We start from the raw sequence: 20,806 nt of genomic DNA, 5'->3' as shown, positions 1-20,806 counted from the left end.
AGTATTTTTCAGCAACATCCCCTTACAAAAATCAATAGCAGCCCTGGCAAAAATTCAGGCTGTTGTCATTTTTTTGTGTCAAGTATTGATAAATGCATGCTGTGCTAATCCACCAAGCCATGCCAATTCATAAATCCACTAGAACAGTTACCCAAAACCAATTTTTCTATGCAAAGTCATTCAAATCTTCCTACCTGCTAGTGTCAGCGGAGGTGATGGCGATAAGTGGCGGCGTGCGTAATGGTAGTGTTGTAGGTCGTGGTGGAGCCGTGACTGCATCAGCTTCAGGCTTACGGTCACAATAATACTGCTCTGCCTGCCTAAAGGCCAAAGGAGGCAACTGGACCGTCCGGCAAGAAAGCCTTCGCACCATGAAGGGCTCCATGCAGGTGATTGTCTCTGGCTCTGGGGAGTCATCAGACACCTGGAAAAAAAAAAGTAAAATGGATTCACAAATCAAGACACACGTGGTCAACATTTCAACACAGAAGGCGTTCAATGTTTATCCTGTTCAAGCAAACAGTCCCATAAAGATCTGAGAAAAGTTGCTAAAAATTATTGACAGAAATTTATGTTTTAGGGTCATTAAAAGGAATCTCAGAGGAAAGTGCATGGGCAGTACAGAACTTTTTATCACATCTTTCCAACATAGGAGTCACTCTCAAACTGCCGCTGTATTCATCGGCTCTTGAGTTACCAACAGGGGAATAGGTTGCTAAAGCTTCAACCATCCTGCTCTTCTGTTGTGGAGGAGCAAAAGCAGCCCTCCATCTGGACCTCATGTACAGACTTCAGAAAGACACAGAACTTTCTTTTCCTCACTTTGATCTCTTAAATCTCCATGCACCAATACATCAGGGAGAAATATTGGGAAGGAACTCAAAATGAAAGTGTGGACATGCAGCCAAGTGTAATTTAAACTAGTTTATTAAAAAAAAAACAGAAGAAAATGATAGATGGAAAAGACAGAAAAGTGTAAAAAAAAATGCACAATAATGAGATTATTTGGAAAAGTGATCCAGTCTGTAGGTTGGAGTGAGGACAGCAGATCAGAGGGGAGACACCAACCCCCATTGACAAGCCCAAGCAGGCTCAATACATCTGACATTGATGGAAAATCACCACCAGGAGCACCTTCAGTTAACTACCAAGATTAGGTGAAGGGCCTTCTGAAAGTATGAGTGTAGTACTATATACAGTCCCTATTTACAACCATTAATAAAACCTATAAACGGCTTCAGAGACCAATTTGCACATCCTTGAAATGCTTTACTATAAGAGAAATACCACACATAGGAAGCAGCACCATGAAAATATGAGACTGGAAACAAAGATTAAACCACCAGAAGTCAGCTGGAAATACAGACAGGTGTGATGATAAAAGATAGACAACCAACTGTCAATACCATCAAGCAAAAACCTAGTCCTCCGCTGACTAAAGAGAGAGGCCAGCTGTTGGTCACTGGACTGTACAGGCAGGGAGACATGAAAATAAAACCACCAATACTGGACAATGGGATAAATATGGGATAAAGAAACATCACATAAAAGCAATGCTCAGTGGTTCTGGAAGCTAATTGCACTACATTAACGCACAACTGACAAAAAGAAATAAAACCTAATTGTTAAAAATGTTAAAAATGAAACAAAAGAAGTAACCGCACGACGTCCCATGTTTCCTACCTATTCTGAAATCTCATTTTCATTTTTTAACTTTTATTTTGGTCTCTGAGCTTTTAACGTAAATCCTCCTTGTTCCGGCACTGTACGAAGTCACCATATTTGTCCTTTTCTTCTCATTGGCCTTGTCGATCCAGCAGCATATCTGGAACGTTACTTTCGCAAATTATTTTTGAATGCCGAAACATTTCATTTTTATTTTGTTTCCTTTTTTAGGAATTGTGTTTTGGTTTTTGGAATTTTGTTTTGATTTCTAAAATGTAATGTTTTTTTATTATTTGTAATTTTCTTTTGTCATTGCAATCTGTAATATGCTTCTGCATTGAGTGATTTGTTAGTGTGATTTGCACACTGTACTGTCCAGAAACCTGGAATCAACTAAGACAGCACACACCCTCAATCTCCCAGGTCAATGGTAGAGAACCCAAACTTGATGGGAATCAGAGTGCTTACATGGTGAAAGGGAATTTTCTGTTAAGCAAATCTTTTTAAAATCCTCAAAGTGCAGCAACCAACGCCCTTAAATTTTGGTTATAAACTATCAATGAACTGAGACATTAAGATAAACCAACTGAAGCAGGTGTAAACATGACAACAGCACGGGGATATGAAAAAAAAAGTTAAAAATTCCACAGAAAAATTTCAGCAAATGCAATTGTTGCAGTTCCTTGCTTATTTTATGTAATTGTATTGATGTAAAATTGTGCCTTTCTAAAAAAAATAACAGCAAGCAGACATGGTGAGTGACTAATTTATGTTGTTGTGCATTCAGTACTAAATTATGCAAAAATATCAGGGCGCCTGCAGATAATGTGCAAAAATAAAGACGTGATGGAGCTTACATTTATGATTCACTTTTTGGACTCGGCAAAAGATTCAAACAGAAAGTAACTCCCTTGAGAAAAAGAGGAAGTACAAATGACACTCGAGGTCAGAAGATGAGAATGAGTAAAGATTTTAAATGATAAGAGCTTTGGCCAAGAATTTTTTTTTGAAATTTGAGGAATGTACGTGCTTGAAATGAGGCCAAAGGGAGAGGCCAGAAAATCATTTTGTAACAGCAAGTTAACCAAGGAGGAATCAGGTGGTCAATTTTCAATCAAGGGGTTTTCAGAAATGCTGGTTTTGCTGCTGCAAAGCATTTCTTTTCAAATCAGCACTCAATGAACACACCCATTTCTGAAAATCTAAATCCTATAAAAAAAACAAATACTCACTAAATGCACTTTACTATAATAAATATGCAAATTTCTCTTTTCCCTCCTTTGTTTTAGTCTCTATGAAAGAAGTTTTTTTATTTTTTATTTTAATAATCACAAAGCACATTCAAGCCTTTCATGCCTTTTCGGAGGGACACTGTCTTTGGGGACATCCATACTAATCAGTTTTTTTTGTTCACTGAGTGATCCAAGACTGGGTGTGATTCAGGGCGCACTTGAAAACACTGGCACACATGTATGGATTGAGCCGTGGAGACAAGATGATGAATGAAAGCTGTTGCTGCAGCATTATTCTGGCTACAAAGCAGAGTTTTTGCTCGGCACGAATAACACAATTACCCGAAAGGATACCCTTTCACTGATCTAATCATCACCAGAAATGCTTTCTAACATTAATGAACACAGTTATTCTTGACTTGCAGGATCAACTAAACATGTTGACCATTTGTGATCTTTGCAGTCACAGCTGCATAATTTGTCTATCATAGTTTCTCTACAGCCCCTCCACAATCTCACATGCATTTTTGTAATAATTTTGGCAGAAAAAGCTGGAAGTTGCAGCTGTTTTTTCTAAAAGATGTAATAAAAGTTAATTTAAAAGATTTAAAAACTGTTTGATGCGTGTTCATTGTGGTTTCAAGACGTTTAGCAACGAAGATTCAATGTGCGCTGAGATGCTGTCACTTTAACCCAATGCATCATGGGAGATGTAGTGCAAACAGCCGCCAAACGCAGATAGACTCGCATCTCTGAGCTTCATGGTTTTGTTCACTTGTTCCACGGTCTGACACTGAATCCCATGGAAAGCTACACCGCTAAAGACGAGCTTTAGCTGGTATTTTTGTTAGAACTGAGCGACTTTATGAGCAGAATCAGAACAAGGAAGTGAAGACTTTAAGCACTTCTGATTGGTCAGACTGATGACGTGCGATTAAGCCTCTAAGAATGATTGGTGGAGACAGTTAAATGGGCGAGACTTTACCAAAAACGTTTGAAGGTACGGCTAAATCGCGGTACCGTCATTCTTATCAAAATGTATTTAATAGAATCAAATGAACACAAAGAAAAAAGTATTTTACGATCTTTCATCTTCCTAACTACTCAGTTTTTTATCAGGGCCTGTTTGGATGAACAAAGAGCTGATATCCTGGAGATGGTAAATGTTTTTAGATCAGTTAATGAAGGCAATTTCCCACGGCACACCTGACCATCTCCCACGGCACACTAATGTTCCGCAACACACTGGTTGAAAAACACAGCACTAAACCAAGAACAAAACGTGGAGTTTTCTCATTTTAAATTACCTGGAATTATTTGTATGCTTGTTTTAATTGCTGTTGGTGTTCCTTGCAATAAAAAAGGCTACCAGTGGAAGGTTTGGACGCACCTGACATTGTAACTCAAAAGACAAGTGTTTCCAAACTTTGGACTTGTGCTGCTTGTGCACCGTTCGTCTCGCTTGTGTCGTGACTGTTCGGCCTCTCCTGTACAGACGAGACAGCCCACCCCCTACCCGTCCACCCCTGCATGTATCAAGGTGCCAATCTTCATCCAGGAAATCACTGAGCCTTTCATTCCAACATGGTTACCTGAATTAGACGCATTGGTAGAGATGTTGGCTCAGAGAGAGGAGACAGCATGATTAACCATCACTTTTCAGCTGGCTGAAGGTAACGCAGGTGGATGACGGATCTAATGAGTCAGGGGGGTTCATTCTGTATGAATCTAGAACTCCTCTCTAGGTACACTGAAAGTCCACATAAAAAACTCATTGTACCAGCCTGCCAATCTTCTGTACCGGTACTCTGAGACATGGTGATGCTGTTATGTTTGTCCTTACCTTTTAGGTCCAATGAGTATTTCTGTGAGAGACTCGTATGATTACATTTAAGTTATGCTTTTCTGATAGTTTTAAAAAAACAACAACAACTTTAGATGTGATTAAAAGGTTAAGAAAATCTACGTTAAAAAAATAGAATACTATAACTTAATAGTGGCTTTGAAGGTAAAACAGAAAAATCTATGTATCCATCCATCCTTTATAACCGTTTCATCAGAGAGCCCGGAGCTTTTCACTGAGCTGCACGACGGATATATATTTGACAGATCTCCAGTAAATCACAGGGAGATGAGAAAATCAATCCAGGGAAAATTACTTGTGTAGAACAAAACACAGCATTGGAACACATGAGCGTGTTTGTATAATTGCCAACCATAATAATAAATCTCTCTGCCTCATATTGTGTAGATTACTGCTTGTGCAACCAAACAGCTCTGACTAAGCGTGCCAAAGACTCCTGGAGGAATTTAAGAACATAAAAAACAGAAAAATGATCAAAGCTGTTAAATGTATGTATTTTTGTCTGTTTTTCTGTTGTATTAAAAAAAAGCATCCATGATAATTGGTATGATGATAACTGGCACCACTTTAATATTGAGGTTAAGTTACAAAGTTACAAATATTGACAATTATGATCACAGTAAAATGGAACCTTTTCACTATTCAATTGTTTTATATATTTTCTTGTTCTTTCTTCTAAGTGCTTGTATGTGAAACATGACATTAGCATGCTTACAATGTTACTGATGTCACTATTAATCCTAGTATTCGATTTTGTACCATTCATACTCCTGTTTGTATTGCCTATATTGATGGTATTATTATTATAATTATTATATTGTACTAGAATTAATGGTCACAATAGTGTTTTTCATCATTTTCATTAATGCTAAACTAAAATACACCACAAATTGAGTCAATCACACTCAAATTCACACACTTAACTCTTTTTCACAAAGTTGTCATCCTGAATGCTAAGTTATTTCAAGTTGGTGTTGTGTTTGATCTTCATCTCTCTTTTTTGTTTGCAGATTTTGTCTCCAAAAAATTTTTTTTGATCAACAACTGACGATTGTTCTCAATTTGAAGTCACAATAAAAGTAATCAATTACCCTAAATTCACTTTAATTTATCAAAGTGATCCTTGTCTGTCACCAACTTTACTTCCAAAGATTATATTGTGAAAAACATGTGATAAATTGTTTTGTTCTGGTCTGGTGAAGTAAAAATAAATTAATAAAACAGTTTAAGAATTTTCCCACTCCAATCATCTTTAGAGCTATTGAAAAAAAAAGTTTTAGTGGTCTTTTAGTTGTGATTATGCCGGTTTTTGCAGCACCAAATTTGCGTTGTTTTCTAAGACAGTTTCTGCACATGGGCAGTAGTTCATTCACCGTCATCCATCTTCTTTACGTTCTCTCGCTAGATTACAGCCCCTCACACCCCCAACCTAACATCACAGGTGCAGCAAAAATGTCAATATTGGAGCTATCCAGCCGTAAAGTTTGGAGCAGAGCAGGGAGCTTTTGGCCCACCCAGCATATTTTCGTAGTCACAAATACACTGTTTTTTTCAAACAACACTTTTTATCTGCTCCCGATTTACAGCCATTTTGAATAAAGAAATAATCAGAAATACAAATTTAAGCTTAATTTTCTTTATATGTCCACCATCATCAGAATAATACCACAAAAACATGTTCAAAACACCCAAAAACACTGGTGAGGGTCCATAATGTGTCCGCAGCACAAAGCATTCTCTTTGAAAAAGTGAAGAGGAACAACTTTTGTCCTACTGGAAGAAGTTCAACTATTTTTTTTCCTTATAAAAGAGGTCACATAGTAAAAAAAATAGAATTTTATACATTTAATATCAATTAAAAAATACACACGTTTTTTTTTTTCTCCAGATCATTTCATCGCTGCTCCAATAACTGTCACTTGTGTGTGTGCTATCACTGTATTACGCCTGCAGGCTCTTCATCACTTCATTTTTTACTCACTTTGGCTAGCTCTGCTAATGCTGAAGTAGCTCTCAATAATGAGTGGAATCAGTGAAAGGTTAATTGTTGTGCTGTGACTTTCATATGCTCTCTTTGCACTTCACATGCCAATCTATTGCAGGTCAAGTAGAATTTTCACCTGTTCAAGTGTATCTGATCCATGTTACTTTTTTCCTGATTCATAGAGGAAAAATTGTAGCAGTTAACTAAACAGCATCATTTTTTATGGAAATAAGTTGAAAATACACCTTTTTAGGTTAGTGCTTGACTCAAGAAACCATAATTTTTCAGAACCATGGCCTCCAATGTGGGCGTACACATTTTCTTATCAGCAACTTTACACCTGAATGGAACTGCCCCACTGTACACTGAAGGTCCTGGTTTGATTAAGCCAGCAGAATTGCATCTCCAAAAAGCAGAGATGAAATTCTTTGGTCTGGCCCCTGAATGCATCTAGAAACTCTGTCTATAAAAGTTAGAAGCAGAACTGGTGACAAAGAGCATCCCTGCTGGGGTCCAATGTGCACCAGGAATTTGTTCCACTAACAAACCAGATTCTTGAAACTTACGTGGACAAGATGGGCAATTTCACATGAGTCTTTAAGCTTTCTGTGTACTAGTAGGTGTAGAACTGATGTGCTATTCCACAACCAGGACAAAAACCACAAGGTTCCTCCTGGATCAGAGGTTTGATCATTGGCCAAACTCTCCTCTTCAGTATTTGAGTAATGTGATCCCCCTGCAGTTCCAGAACACCCTCCAGTCACCCAAGACAGCCTCACAAAATCCAGAGACTTAAGGTATCGAAGAAGATATCATCTAGCCCTAGTGCCTCACCAACGAGGATTTTTAGGTATCTCTCTGGTTTCAACTTGAGTGATGAATTGACCTCATGCCTGGGGTGTCTTTGTAACACACAGTGACGGTCATCCTTGTGCTCAAACTGTGTTTTCTATGGAGAAACTGTGACTGTCACAGGAGTTAAATCATAATTGTTTTTACATTTTTAAAAAATAAAGATAACCTGGCCCATCTTTTTCTTAAACCAATCCTATATACTTGATAAAGTATTTCATCCAAATAATTTAGTTTTGTGCAAGAGTTGTAAAGAAAAATCTATCAAAAATGAATCATGGGCCCTTAGTGGGGAGGAAAATTCCTGGAAGAAAATGTGCAAAAGGCTGTGATAGTCGAATTATAGTTGAGAAAAGAAATGGCCTGGGGATACTTTTATATGCATATATTACACTTTGAAAAATGTCTTTAATTGATTCTATTAGGTGGGTGCAAAAGCTTGTAAAGTGGAACCTCACACTGTGCTTTAAAATATTATTTTTCAACAGAAACTGTAAAAAGGGGAAGCAATGATGATTTTAAAATTTTATTCAGAAATAGTTCATTCCATTTCCTGCAGGAGATGTGTCCATAGATCATAAAAGACTGTTGTAGAGCTTGCTAAAGCTTCTGAGTGCAGGCTGCTTATAGATATGTAGATTGGAAACTTAACTTTTACCACAACCAGCTCTTTTGATGAAGGCTTGAAGTTGATTGCGTTTTGATTTTACAGCTTTTTTTTGTGCTCATTCTGTCCCCTTCTTTCATGTCTTCTCCACAACTTTGAAAACAAGCGGCATCACATGAACCCTTTTTTTCTGTTCTAGCACAACAAATGGTAAGCATTCATGTTGACAGTAAAGCTCCATTTCTAAACTGCATCGGTGGGGATCAAACCCTCTTGCAGCGTTTTGAATAACTCCCTCCTGTGTGTGTGGCAGATGAATTCATTGATAGCAATTAAAACCGCAAACAAGAGAGCATTGATTTATTTATGAGCAGCTTTTATTTCTGTTTTTGTTTTTCCAGACCTTTTCAGATATTGATGGTGGACTGTAAATGCTGTAAAAAATCTGCGTAACACTTGATCCCTTTGTTTTGCTCTATTGTACTCATACTGATAGAGTGTTGCTCAATCCTCAGGATGCATGTTGTTTGAAAGAACTCTCACTTTTCTGTACCACTGTGCAGCTCAAACTGTCAACACCTTCCACAGAGGTAACTGTTGCAAGCAGGAAGGGATTTGTTCATTTTCCTCTTTGAAGCAAATGTATTCACCTTTTTTTGTTTTAGTGTTTAAAGGCTTCCGCTTTAATTTATTTTTGAAGACCAGAGTAAACGGTTTACAGTTTATGTAAGATTTTAAGGTGAAAGGTCAACTTTTACTCAAAAATTCTGCCTGAAGAAGCTTTCTTTGAGCCACTTCATGAATGTGTTGTCCTCATGAGATGCTGTAGGGATGGATTAAAAAATAGAAATGAAATAAGCTGATAGGCAGCCTGCAGCAGGTTCTGAGTGCCCAATCTTCCATCAGTGCCATCATTTATCTGTGTGATCTGAATTTTGCAATTGATTTTATGGGAGGATGAATTTTAAAAGGGTTCTGGAGGCAACCTACAGGTGATCAGAAGATGATGGATAACAAAAAAAAGGTTAGGAGGAAGCTTATCAAGTTTTCTTTTCATTTTTATAAAGAGGAGTAAAAAAAACATATAATGTGTATTTATCTCTGGAAAACAGATCAAATTGACGTGGATGCAGCCTTTTTGAGGTAGAAGCTTAAGTGTTAAGTGTTTCATGTTTACACTGGCAGGTTTGATTTTGCACTAGTTTGTTTCCTGGCATAGTCTGCTATGTTTAGCAAGCATGAAAGCTCACCTGATCACCTGCTGGAAATAGTACAAACCAGCCTGTTGGAGAGTAAGACTATAGCTTCTCTTGAAGTGCAATTTTAAGATTAACTTTCTTAATAAATGTCCTCCATCATCAGAAATATTCTTTAAGAACATGTTAACACAAAAAACACAATTTTCATGGGAGTGGGTCTTTAAGTCAATTAATTATTTAATTATGTTAAGGTTACATGAAAATATGAACTGTTGCTCCCTCTTTCCAGTTCCTCCAGCCTTTTTTAGGTAGAGGTAGCTTCTTTTTTGTGGGAAAGGTGCTTGATCCTTTTACCTGAATACAAAACAAAAATGGGTTCATAGTACTTCAGATCCAGCAGATTTTTCTGAATCACTTCATCACCTACAAGGCTGTCAATCAGGCTAAAGTTGTGGCATCTTCTGTATGTTGAAGGAAATTGCAAAAATGTCACCAACTAGCTCCAAACCTATTCCAAAACTAACCTTTACCTGAAAAAATAAGTCAGACGTAACTGAATTTAATTTCTCCATGGAGGGTAAGTTAAACCATTGACTTGATTTATCCCTTTTGTAAAAGAAAAAGAAAATAAAAAGTTGTTTAGGAATCCATGTTAATCTATACTGGTTATTAATTTGATTTTATACATTTGCAAAGCACAAACATGTGATTTATAATTTTACACGTGAAGAAAATAGCTTTTACACACTAGTCATTTTACGTGAAATGCTGAATATTTACTTAACAGGCAAAAAAGTCTGTTTTTTTATGCAGAAAAGTGTTCATCTCTTCCACCACAAGCTGTCTGCGTTACAGGATGATAGAATAGATGGGTGCTTGCAAAATTGATAGGCACGTGACACGTATGTATGTAAACGTATGTGAGGTTGGCTTGATACAAAGGTCTGGTCCACTTACCCACTGGCTAATCTTTCCTCACTCTCCTTAGACTTACAAAGAATATGTGACAATTCTCACCTTTGTTTATTAATGTCATTAAAGCTTAAATGTGATGTTCATAATATAGTAAGACAGTTCCGGTCATTTTGGTTCTTATTCGTTTTTTAGCTGGGCACAAAATTAAAAACAAGGCTAAACTATGAAAGACGCCAAAAAGTGAAGATGTCTGAAATTATTACTACAGTATAGGTGTACGTAACTATGCTAATCTGGATTTTCTATCCAAGCAAAAAGGTTGTTTGGTGTTTTAAATTTGCTGCCATGAGAGTTCCTGTTATTTACAATGTGTGTTCATTTTTACAGATTATCTAGTAGCAGTTAGCTATAAAACATGGATCCTGAGGGGCAAAAAACTGTTCATCTGCAACAGTACACACTTGTCACAGCCTGTCAGACATGGCTTTTGCTCCGAAAATTGTAAAAATAATTACTGATTATTTCTATGCTTGATCATGAAAATGCAAGAATGTCTTGTATGCACGTATTATTTCTTTATGCGTAAAATCTGTTATGCCAATTTACACATTCTAAAAAATAAAACATACAAATCCTCTAATCATAAACTGCAAAAACAACTTCAGTTGCTGTCAAAATGTCAGTTTGTACATTTATTTTTATTAACCACACTTAGAATTCTGTCTCTTTCGGCTTTTCCCATCAGGGGTCGCCACAGGAAACAACCTCTCTTTCGAGGAGGAGTCGCATAGTTAACTTGGCAATGTTTTACGCCGGATGCCCTTCCTGACGCAACCCTCTAAATTTACCTGGGCTTGGGACCGGCACAGAAGCAGAGAAGAGAAATTAACCACACTAGAATCCTGGTGCATCTTTGGGAAGATGGAGAAAACCTAAAAAGATTCAATTTAATTTGAATGCTTTTTGTTTTGTGTCATAAAACATGTTTTTTAATTTATCGTAACTGACATTTGAAAAAAAGATATTTAGATATTTGAGGACACCACCAACCTTTACACATCTTTCATGTAAATAGTTAATGTACATGCATCTGCAGTGCATGCACCACCAACTACAAAAAATAAATTACCTGCTTTACCTTAAAACGATCAAACAAAACCCTATCTCTGTCTTGTGTTTTTTTCTGCTGGTCTTTAATGCAAGCTGTCAGTCTATTACTTAGGTAGTTCTAAGTAATAGAATACAGGAACTGTAATTTCTGTCCATTACAGTTCACTTTTCCGCATTCCAGATTCCAAAACATAATTGGAATATAGGTTGGTATATTGATGTCATGATGCATTTATGAAGTTGCTCATCTTTTATTTTACCTCCAATTATGAGCAAAAGCTATACGGTAGAATGCATTGTTGGCAGAAAACAAGATAAAATTTAAACTGACTAAAACCGACACGGCTTGACTTTGAAATGGCAACGTTTAAATCAAAAACTGCCTCTTTTGCTATTTTTCTTACATTTGTTGTTTGCTTTTTCTAAGTTGAGTTTGGGGACTAAAAAAAAAACAGGATTTTTCTCAGCAGGCAGGTAGAATTCAAACATAACCATTGTTGAAGGAAACATAAAAGGGCATTGTTATCCTCTGGTGGCTGAGCTGTCTGTTGCAGCCCCTGCATGTCGATCAGACTGGAATCTGGGGAGCTTGAAGGCCAGATCAGTGCTTTGGCCTTTTTTTTTTTTTTTTTTTTTTTGAGTTTTTAAAGCTGATGTGCAGATGTGATTTTTATAAAGTGTCAGGGAGGGATTGTAATGTTCGGGGAGAAGCTGACAAGGAAAGGTGATCCAGTAAAAGGGATGCGATTCAACAATGTGTAGTGGAGTGATACATAATGTCTGGAACCTTTTTTTCAAAGTGAAAAATGCAATTACCATAACATATTCAAGCCTTTTTCCCTTTTTTGGCTTGTTTTATAACTATCTTTATGCAAAAAAATGAGAAATTGATAGAAATATTCTCTACAAGAGTCCATTTACAACAAAGAAATCCTGAGCCACTCACTTTTTTGTTGAACTTGAAGCGACAGTTGCATCACTCTATTTATCTGCCTCATCTGTACAGAAATGGACACCAGGCTGAAATAGAAAAATCTTGAGACAATAGGCTAAGACTGCTAGCAGTCGTTCTATAAGCATTGTTTCAAAATAAATGCACAAGGAATAAAAAATCCGAAAAAGGTAATCCCGCATATTCAGTGTGTCAGGGGTTGAAGTTGTGGAAGACCCATGTCCAAAAACACTTGACAAGCTTGGCTTAAAATATAAATTTTCTTAACAAGTGAAACAAGAAGAACTAAATATGAATGCCCCCACCTGGGGAATTGACTCAACCAAAACTAAACAATGAAAGATTAAAAATAAAGGTGACAAGAGGAACCAACAAAGACCTGAGAGCAATTTATGGACCAGCCACCATTGTAATAATCAGTTACTAAAACATGGTGGACTAAACAGAGGCCTGAAGGTCAAAACCTATAACAGAATTTAAAGTGAAACCTCATGGAACATCCCACAATGCATAACAAGAATGGCATTTAGAAAAATTAATAATGTTTCAGAATTAGGCAGCGGCCAGATGCTGCTTGTCATGAATTCAGCAAAAAGATCAGACACCAACTGACACCAACTTCACAAATAAGATCATTATTAGCCTTTACTTAAACTTTAAATTTCTAATTTTCACTCCCACGTTATCCACATAAAGTATTGTGGATAATGGTCTTATCTGCTTGTCTTTTAGTTCCCTGATCTCTGTGGTTCTCATCAGATCCATTTTGCACCTCTATTTGCATCGTATTTCAGTCACAGTCATTCTACATACATTCACCAAGGCCTCATCTGCATCTTAGCAAATCTTTGCTGCCCTACATCCTGCTTTTATTCCCTGTTATAAGTTTGATCCTGTATTAAATTTTTTTCATATCCATTTGGTTTACCCACGGGCTCTTCTTTTCTTGTTTTTATTCATGTACAGAACATTCAGGCCTTCCCCATCCAGCTGCCTCATCCTCCTCCTTTGAGCACTGTGTATCAAGCCTCTGCAGCGCCCTAAAAATCAAGCCCTTTAATTTATCAGTTTGTTATGCAAAAGGTAAACTGAAATTTTAAAGGTTAGAGCACATCAAAAGACTTCTGACTTGCCTTTTGCCGTAGCTACAGTCAATCTGTGCAAAATTTCTTTCAGTAGTAAAAAAGTGATGACCTGAGCTACTTTTACAGGTTAGGATGCAGGCCACAGACTAAATACTTTAAACAGTCAAAAAGGATTGTAAAGTAAACCTGTTTCTGCAGCATAAAGACGATTCCAAGGACAACAGTGAGCCTACGCTCAAATAGAAGACAAAGAAATTAAGTAAAAGTTCAAAAATGTTCTTAAACTCTGTACATTTATTAATACAAATGTCGACACAGTCTCATTTGGAAACTAATATTTTACATTTGTTAATGCAGAAAATAATAATATTTAGAATTAGAACAAACACATTTTTTTTTACATGTTTAAACATGTTTTTATGCACAAAAGACAAATGGTGATGAATTTAATTCATCTACTGGATCCTCAGCATTGATCCTTCATGTTAGTTTTCAACTGTTGGTCTTCCTGCTTCACCCCACTCGCGCCACGCTGCCAAATGTACACAACGCTAATCACACTTTGAGCACAGTAAACAGCCTGGACAGTGGCTGGTGGTGTTTCTTTCAACACAGATTTAAAGACTAAATAGCAGACCTGTCCAACTCTCTCCACACAGTATTCATATGGATGATTCATTTAAGAGCAGACTCAACACACAGAACAGAGGACAGCTGTCTGATCCATGAAAGTGCTTTGAGACAAGAAAAAGAAAGCACATTACCTCCCATCAGAGCCAGACTTAAAAAAAAAAGATGGATATTATTTCTCAAACTGCTTGAATGTGTCTTCATTGAATGGAGATCAAATCCAATAGAATGTTTCAAATACTCAGTGGATTGTTCCATCCACTCACAAAAGACATCAGGATGCTGATAAGCAGTGGCTCAAAAAGAATTAACAACGTCTGCAATCAACTAGAGACGCTGGTGGTTACAAGACGGCTCTTATCAGGTTTATCACTCCCGTGACCCAAGCAGTATTTAATGAAATATCATCTATTAATCCAAAACTACAGGAGATTGGGAAAACAGGAGACAAACTGACCGTCCTTATAAGACCCATCTGATGAATGGGAATTAGGTTTTGAACATGTTCTTGTGGCATTTTTCTCATGATGGAGGACATATACACAGAAAAATAAACTCAAATTTTGCATTTCTGAGTATTTTTATTTATTCAAATTGTCATGAATTAGGAGAAGAAAAAAAGATGCAGCTGGAAAAACCCAGCACATTTGTGATGTATAAAAAAATCCTTTCTCAGAGCTCTCAGCAGCAGGGATGCTTCAATTCAACAGACCCAGCCACAACTGAGGCACATTTCTAATGAACTACTGCCTAGCCTGTCCTAGAAAACAACACAGATGTTTTGGGATTTCGGCTAAAAACAGCATAATCATAACTAAAAGACCACTGAGAACACTTTTAAAATAGCTCCAAAGATGAGCAGAGTGGGTCTTAAATATGCAGAACCATAGTATTTTTTGCAGTAGGTGTTAAAAGGACACACCAGCTTTGACTAGGGATCTTTTCACAAACACCAGGGTCCAAAAAAGTGGCGGTATTTTGTGAAATGCCTGCTAAAAGGGAAATGCATGTGTAATTGTGCGGTGTCTTTCATTCCTCCTTTTATTCCATTATGCCATTTTGTATTTTGCCTATTTTGTCCCTTGCAGCTGTGTCTTCTCCTGCTCATCCATCAACAGATTTTCCCCTCTCTGTTGATCCTGTTCAATCTAATTTCCCAGCTCTTCCTATTAAATATCATGTCATCCACTTCCCCTCTCATCATCTTGCCAGCCCTTACCTTTACTTGCTGTGTGTCAACTGTGTTTACCAGTGATTAATGTGATTTCAGGCCATTGAATAATTTCAGCTTAAACCAAACAGGTGTCTCGCTCCGTCCCTTCGCCTCTTTCCCAACCATACCCCATGAAGCATACCCCGGGCCTGGATACCCCCCTGCATGGCTGTAATTGGTGATCAGGATGAGAACAGGAAGGAGACGGAGAAGCCTGTGGCCCATTTCTGTTCTTTCATCACATTCACAGGGCCACAGTCACATCTGAGTAACCATGGTGATGCTGATAAGGTGACTCATGACTATTCATCAGTGGTGCTGCCTGATTGGACTGCCCCTGAGAGCTTTGAAAAAAGAAAAAAAAAAAACAATCAGTGCAGCTTGTGTCCCTGCTCTACCTCAGATTTCCCCCTAAGGATGGCAAAGGAGGAACTCAGCTTCTTTCTGTTTGCTTTTCACCTCTTGTCTCACCCTCCTCCCCCCACCTCTCATCTCTTCTCTACAATTATCAGTCCCACCCGTTCTTTCCCACAGCTGGGACGTCCACACCTCTCATCGCTGACCCACTGACCCCTACTCTCTTAACAGATAAGTCGTGAATCAGTAGGACTTTTGACATAAACTCATGCTTAAGGGGATCCGTAGGGAAATACAGGCCCCTCTTCTAAGGGCCTTCATTCTCTTCTACTAGTTTTGATTCAAATGTCTCCATCATTGACTTTCACTGGTAATTCGGGCACTCAACGCAAAATTTCATCAACACTTTTCCCCCAAAAAATCTCTAAAACCAACATTCAGTTTTACAGCCCCCTCCGGGGCCACAAAGTGTGATTCATTAATCAGTTTGCACTGCAATACTGCAGGTTTTATTCACTTTTAAAGGTCATTAGCTCCCGTCTGCCTTTTTTTTTTTTTTTTGGAAACCTTTATATCTAAGCAGCTTTTCCTTCCCGTCGGCCTTGTTGGGGTCCTGGATTAACATAATGTTATGAATGAATCTCAGCAGAATTTTTGCAGAAAATCTGCAAGTTAGTTTCTATACAAATATTTTAAAAGCTATCTATTTAGAAAGAAATGTAGCTGCATATCTGTTTTCACTTTTATGTGACGTGAGCATTGCAGTTTACTGTCAACTGTTGAACACATACAGTAAATACCATTTTAAATGCCACATAGCGTCTAGATACATTTGCACGTCACATCCCAGCTTTTTTTTGCAGGGAACACACCAAAACACAGTATTAATGTGTGGGAACCTTCAAGCGCTGAGCGGTAATGGGCAATTTAACTATGATTCACATGGAAATATGAAGCATGTGGGAAATAAAAACAGCAGGAGCTCTGTTCAAATCAGTCATTTCTATTTTTACCTGACGCTATCACTTTTTTTTTGTTTGATTTGGCATTTGTTGTTTTTCTTTTCTTTTTTTTTCATCTTTTCTTTAAAAATAATCTGTCATTGCTTCTCTCTATGACAAACCCATATGACTGTCTTCTGGCTTCACCTTCAGGTCCAGACAATGACGGCATGTCTTCTTCATGCAGGATGAGCCCAATAGTGCCATATCTGTGCTCCATCTCTGCTTGAGCACAGCAGCTCTGATCTGACTTGTTTTTGCAGAGATTTCCTGAAACCTACATCCAGATGGATAGAGGTGGGTGATGGACAGCTTGCACATAACTCTGAAAACATCATGTGAGAGCCCAGAGACTGACAGCCCCGATGGTACTGTAGCAGTAGTTGTGGGGGATGGGTAGAAATGCAGAACAAATCGGAAACAACAGTGTTGCACTGAACATGACAGGTTTATCACTGTTTTTCCCTTCAAATCATACAGCAAATATGACCTAATTTGTTATCTTACATCAGCTGTGACTTACTGGTCAGTGTTCTGGATGTTTTATTATCACCTGCTTTTTTTGAAATATTTATTTTTGGTAGTTTGTAGTTGTTTTGATTTTTTTAAACAGAAAAAAGGGCATATGGAAAAAAAGGTCAGTGTTGATGGCTCCGGAGGCTTCAAACTGATTATGCAAAGTGGAATCTTGCATTAGTTGTCAAACATAATGGACAACACTCCACACCTGCTGCACAATGAATTAATCCAGTGGCAATGGTGAGAGATGTGAACAGGTTTGCACCATCAAAGAGATAAAAGGTCATTTTGCATAAAGAAAACACCAAATTTATAAATATTTTTAATTTAAAGGTGGGTTATCCAACTTATTCATCTAACTTATAAATTACTAATACCTGCCCTTAAGCCTCTTAAGCCTCCGTTCACACTGCAGGGCTTAATGCTCAACTCCAATTTTTTGAAAAAAATCAGATTTTTTTGCAAGGCCGTTCACATTTCCAGTTAAATCGGAACTTTTGTGATCTCCTGTGTGACCCTGAAATGACCCAGAAGTGACCCGCATGCGCAGAAGAGTACTCAATGGTGAACGACGTCACTTGTTGTTTGCTGAAGAGGCTAACGTTAACAATGGATGTCAACAACAGCGTTGTCAACAGCGGAGCTCTTTTGCATTATTACATACTTTCACAAAGGAGCCAGCACAATTACAATCTTCTCAATTTCAGGAGGCATTGGAGCCAAGATCGTCTGTATCCACTGTGTGTGTAATAAGAGAGAGGAGAGATTGTGTAGAGCGCCGGAGGGAGTGTGTGTGTGTGTGTTTGGGGGGGGGGGGGGGGGGGGCAGCGGAAGTGTGTCGGGTGCATGCATTCGCGTTGTGTGTTATGAAGGAAGGAGAACGGTAATAAAAGAAGGCATCCCCCAGAATAAATGCTATTGACTCTTTATTAACCTGCCCTGGAGAATCTGAGGGTCCGAACGGGGAAGTGAACCCCGGAGGAAGATCCGCCTTCGGCCCTGGAGAAGGTTTCCCCCGCGCTTCTGACCACGGTCGGAAAGGGAAAAAATTAATAACGGGAAAGGTTCAACACCACGCTCGGCCATTTCACTGGACTTTTTTTCAAAAACCGCCCGGTTGCGATAAAAACCCTCGAGTTTGGCTGAATATAGCTGTCACCCCAAATATTAATTCAATCGGTGACCTCGCCTTCCTTCCACTGACTGGTCTCAGCAGCATCGTCCGCCATGGTTGATGTTTATGATCTCGTTCCCGCCCACTTCAACGCAGAATTATGACGTTTGTAGCGTCTCAATGACATACGGGTCAGAGACATGTGGCCTGGCCATTCAGACGGAGGTCGCATTTCAAAAGATCGGACATGCATCGGATTCAGGACTACATACCCAAGTGGCCTGGGTCGCATTTGAAAAGATTGGATCTGTGTCGCTCAGACTGTCATGAAAAGATCAGATACAGGTAGCATAGGGTCAAAAAAAAAAATCGGAATTGGGTTGTTTCAGCCTGCAGTGTGAACGTTAAATAACACATACAAATAAACAAATAGTCTGATTATGGATAATATACTTCAATTGCGTTTTTGTGTATTTTCAGAGAAACCATGTTAAGCCTTTAGGTGAAAGGGCAGGGATAAAAAAAAAAAAAACTCCAGGTCTTGAGGGCTACTAGATTTGGGTCCCAGATACAGGCTAGTTGCTGGTTATCTGCATCAGGTTTATCCAGACAATTATAAACTGCAAACGTTGGCATTTGAGGCTTGAAGTTCAATACACCATCTATAAAGATGGTGCATTGGTTGGTGTATTTACATCTGCATTTAATTTTATACATTGGAGAAAAAAAGCCCTGCAACAGACTGGCAACCTGTCCAGGATTTCCATTGCCTTAACCCACGAGTGGCTGGGATAGGCTCCAGCAGCCCAGTGACCCCGCAAGGGACAAAATGGTAAAGAAGATTAAATCAACATTGGGAAAATGTATACATCCCCTGCAAAATTCCAAAATAAGCTATAAAATTAGGGGTGTAACGATTCATTTTAACAACGATTCAATTCATATCATGATTAGTGGTTGCTGATATGATTCATATTCGATATTGGATCTTTTGGAGCGATCTGATTCACTGACCTAAAATCGACCCAGGACATCTTTGGCCAAAATTTCAACCAGTATGAATCAGAAATAAATACCTGGATGCTGAACAGTGCAGGTGAATTTTTCCAAATTCCTTGCATTTCTTGCAAGATAGTCAAGTGTAAATGAAATATTTGTACAAACAAACAAGTAAACAAGAATTAATGGCAAATCCATTCACATTTTAGTTCCACAAAGTTCAGCCTACTGTTGTTTTTCCAAAAATATTCCAAATGGAACCTCATTAGAATATTCTACCACACTGTGGTCACATGTTTTTGCTAAATTCAAAGTGTTTCCACACACTGCATTGTAATGATAGATTGATCCTTTTTTGCTGCCATCACGTGTTGTGATGCACTTGGTGGTTTTTACATTATAGTATAATAAACCGACTGTGTCTCAATCCAAATGGTCTTTTCCAATATCACTTATAATTGATTGATATAGTTTTGAATTGATTTTATAAATAGTATGGGTCGATTCAATAAACAACTTGACTCAGACAGATCAATCTGGTATACTGTAGTAGTTACTCATGACACACTTTTAGAATTGTTTCAAAATAAAAGTTGGACATTCACAACAGAAATTGTCCACTATTTCCAAACATAAGACATCCTGAAAAGATACTCTGAATGTGAGCAAACAGGAAAACATGCATCTGTTTAGGGTTAGGGTTTAGGTTAGGGTCCTGTGTTTTGTATAACTACTACAGTCTACCTGATCAATCCATCTTCTTCAAGATCGAATCGACCTTTACCATTTATAAAAATAAATTCAAACTATATAAAATCAATCATAATTGATTTTGAAAAATACCATTCAGATTGAGGTATAGTAGGTTTATATAACCATAACGTAAATATGATAAAGGGCTATCACATATTTGTTGAGGCATATGTCAGCATAAAACACACCGTAAAAAAAGATGAAAATGCAGAACAAAATGCACTTACACTTTCTCTCTGCCTTTCGTCTCCAGACCTCTCATTCTTTTGCATGGTGGGGGCCACCTCGGGCACGTCTCAGTCAGACAGAGCTAATCAAAAATAAACAGAAAAAACAAATTCTAAATATCAAAGTGCATTTTTGGTTACAATGTTAAAATGGTAAAACTATGAGTGCACATTTGTATTTGACGTGCATTGAAAACAGAAATTGTAGGTGGCTTTACTTGAGAGTGAGATAGCCCTGTTTTGTCAGGGTGAAGTTCATCCTGCTCTCAGGGGCTTTGCAGTTTGAGAATAAAGGTTTTAATCTCCCAGACAACCAGGTGCTTATCCCCACGTGTGTTTGTGTGATGGCTGTGCACCATCAAGCTTACGTGTACATAAAAAAAATGACATGTATTGTGATCCTCTAGCCTAACAGAATGCTTTGAGGTAAATGGTAAAGGTCGGTGAATTATCAGACAGAGTTACACAACCTGACTCTGTTTGCTTGGCCTAATAACCCAAAGTCTACACCTGCCCCTGTCTCTCACA

At 38.0% G+C, this 20,806-nt stretch overlaps 1 protein-coding gene across 1 annotated transcript in view; it reads right to left on the bottom strand.

The window, feature by feature from the left end:
- The window catches only part of pde4d (phosphodiesterase 4D), a 180,918-nt gene that overhangs the window by 142,508 nt on the left and 17,604 nt on the right, over positions 1-20,806 (bottom strand). The window contains exons 2-3 of the mRNA XM_020705821.2: positions 20,279-20,361; positions 195-424 (exon numbers count right to left, since the gene is read on the bottom strand). Of these exons, the coding sequence (XP_020561480.1) occupies positions 195-424; positions 20,279-20,323 (275 nt within the window). The 5' untranslated portion in view covers positions 20,324-20,361. The remainder of the gene's footprint in view (positions 1-194; positions 425-20,278; positions 20,362-20,806) is intronic.

Source organism: Oryzias latipes, chromosome 9 (genome assembly GCF_002234675.1).
Source record: "Oryzias latipes chromosome 9, ASM223467v1".
NCBI classification, from domain to species: Eukaryota; Metazoa; Chordata; class Actinopteri; order Beloniformes; family Adrianichthyidae; genus Oryzias; species Oryzias latipes.
This window is presented reverse-complemented; position numbering and strand designations above follow the sequence as displayed.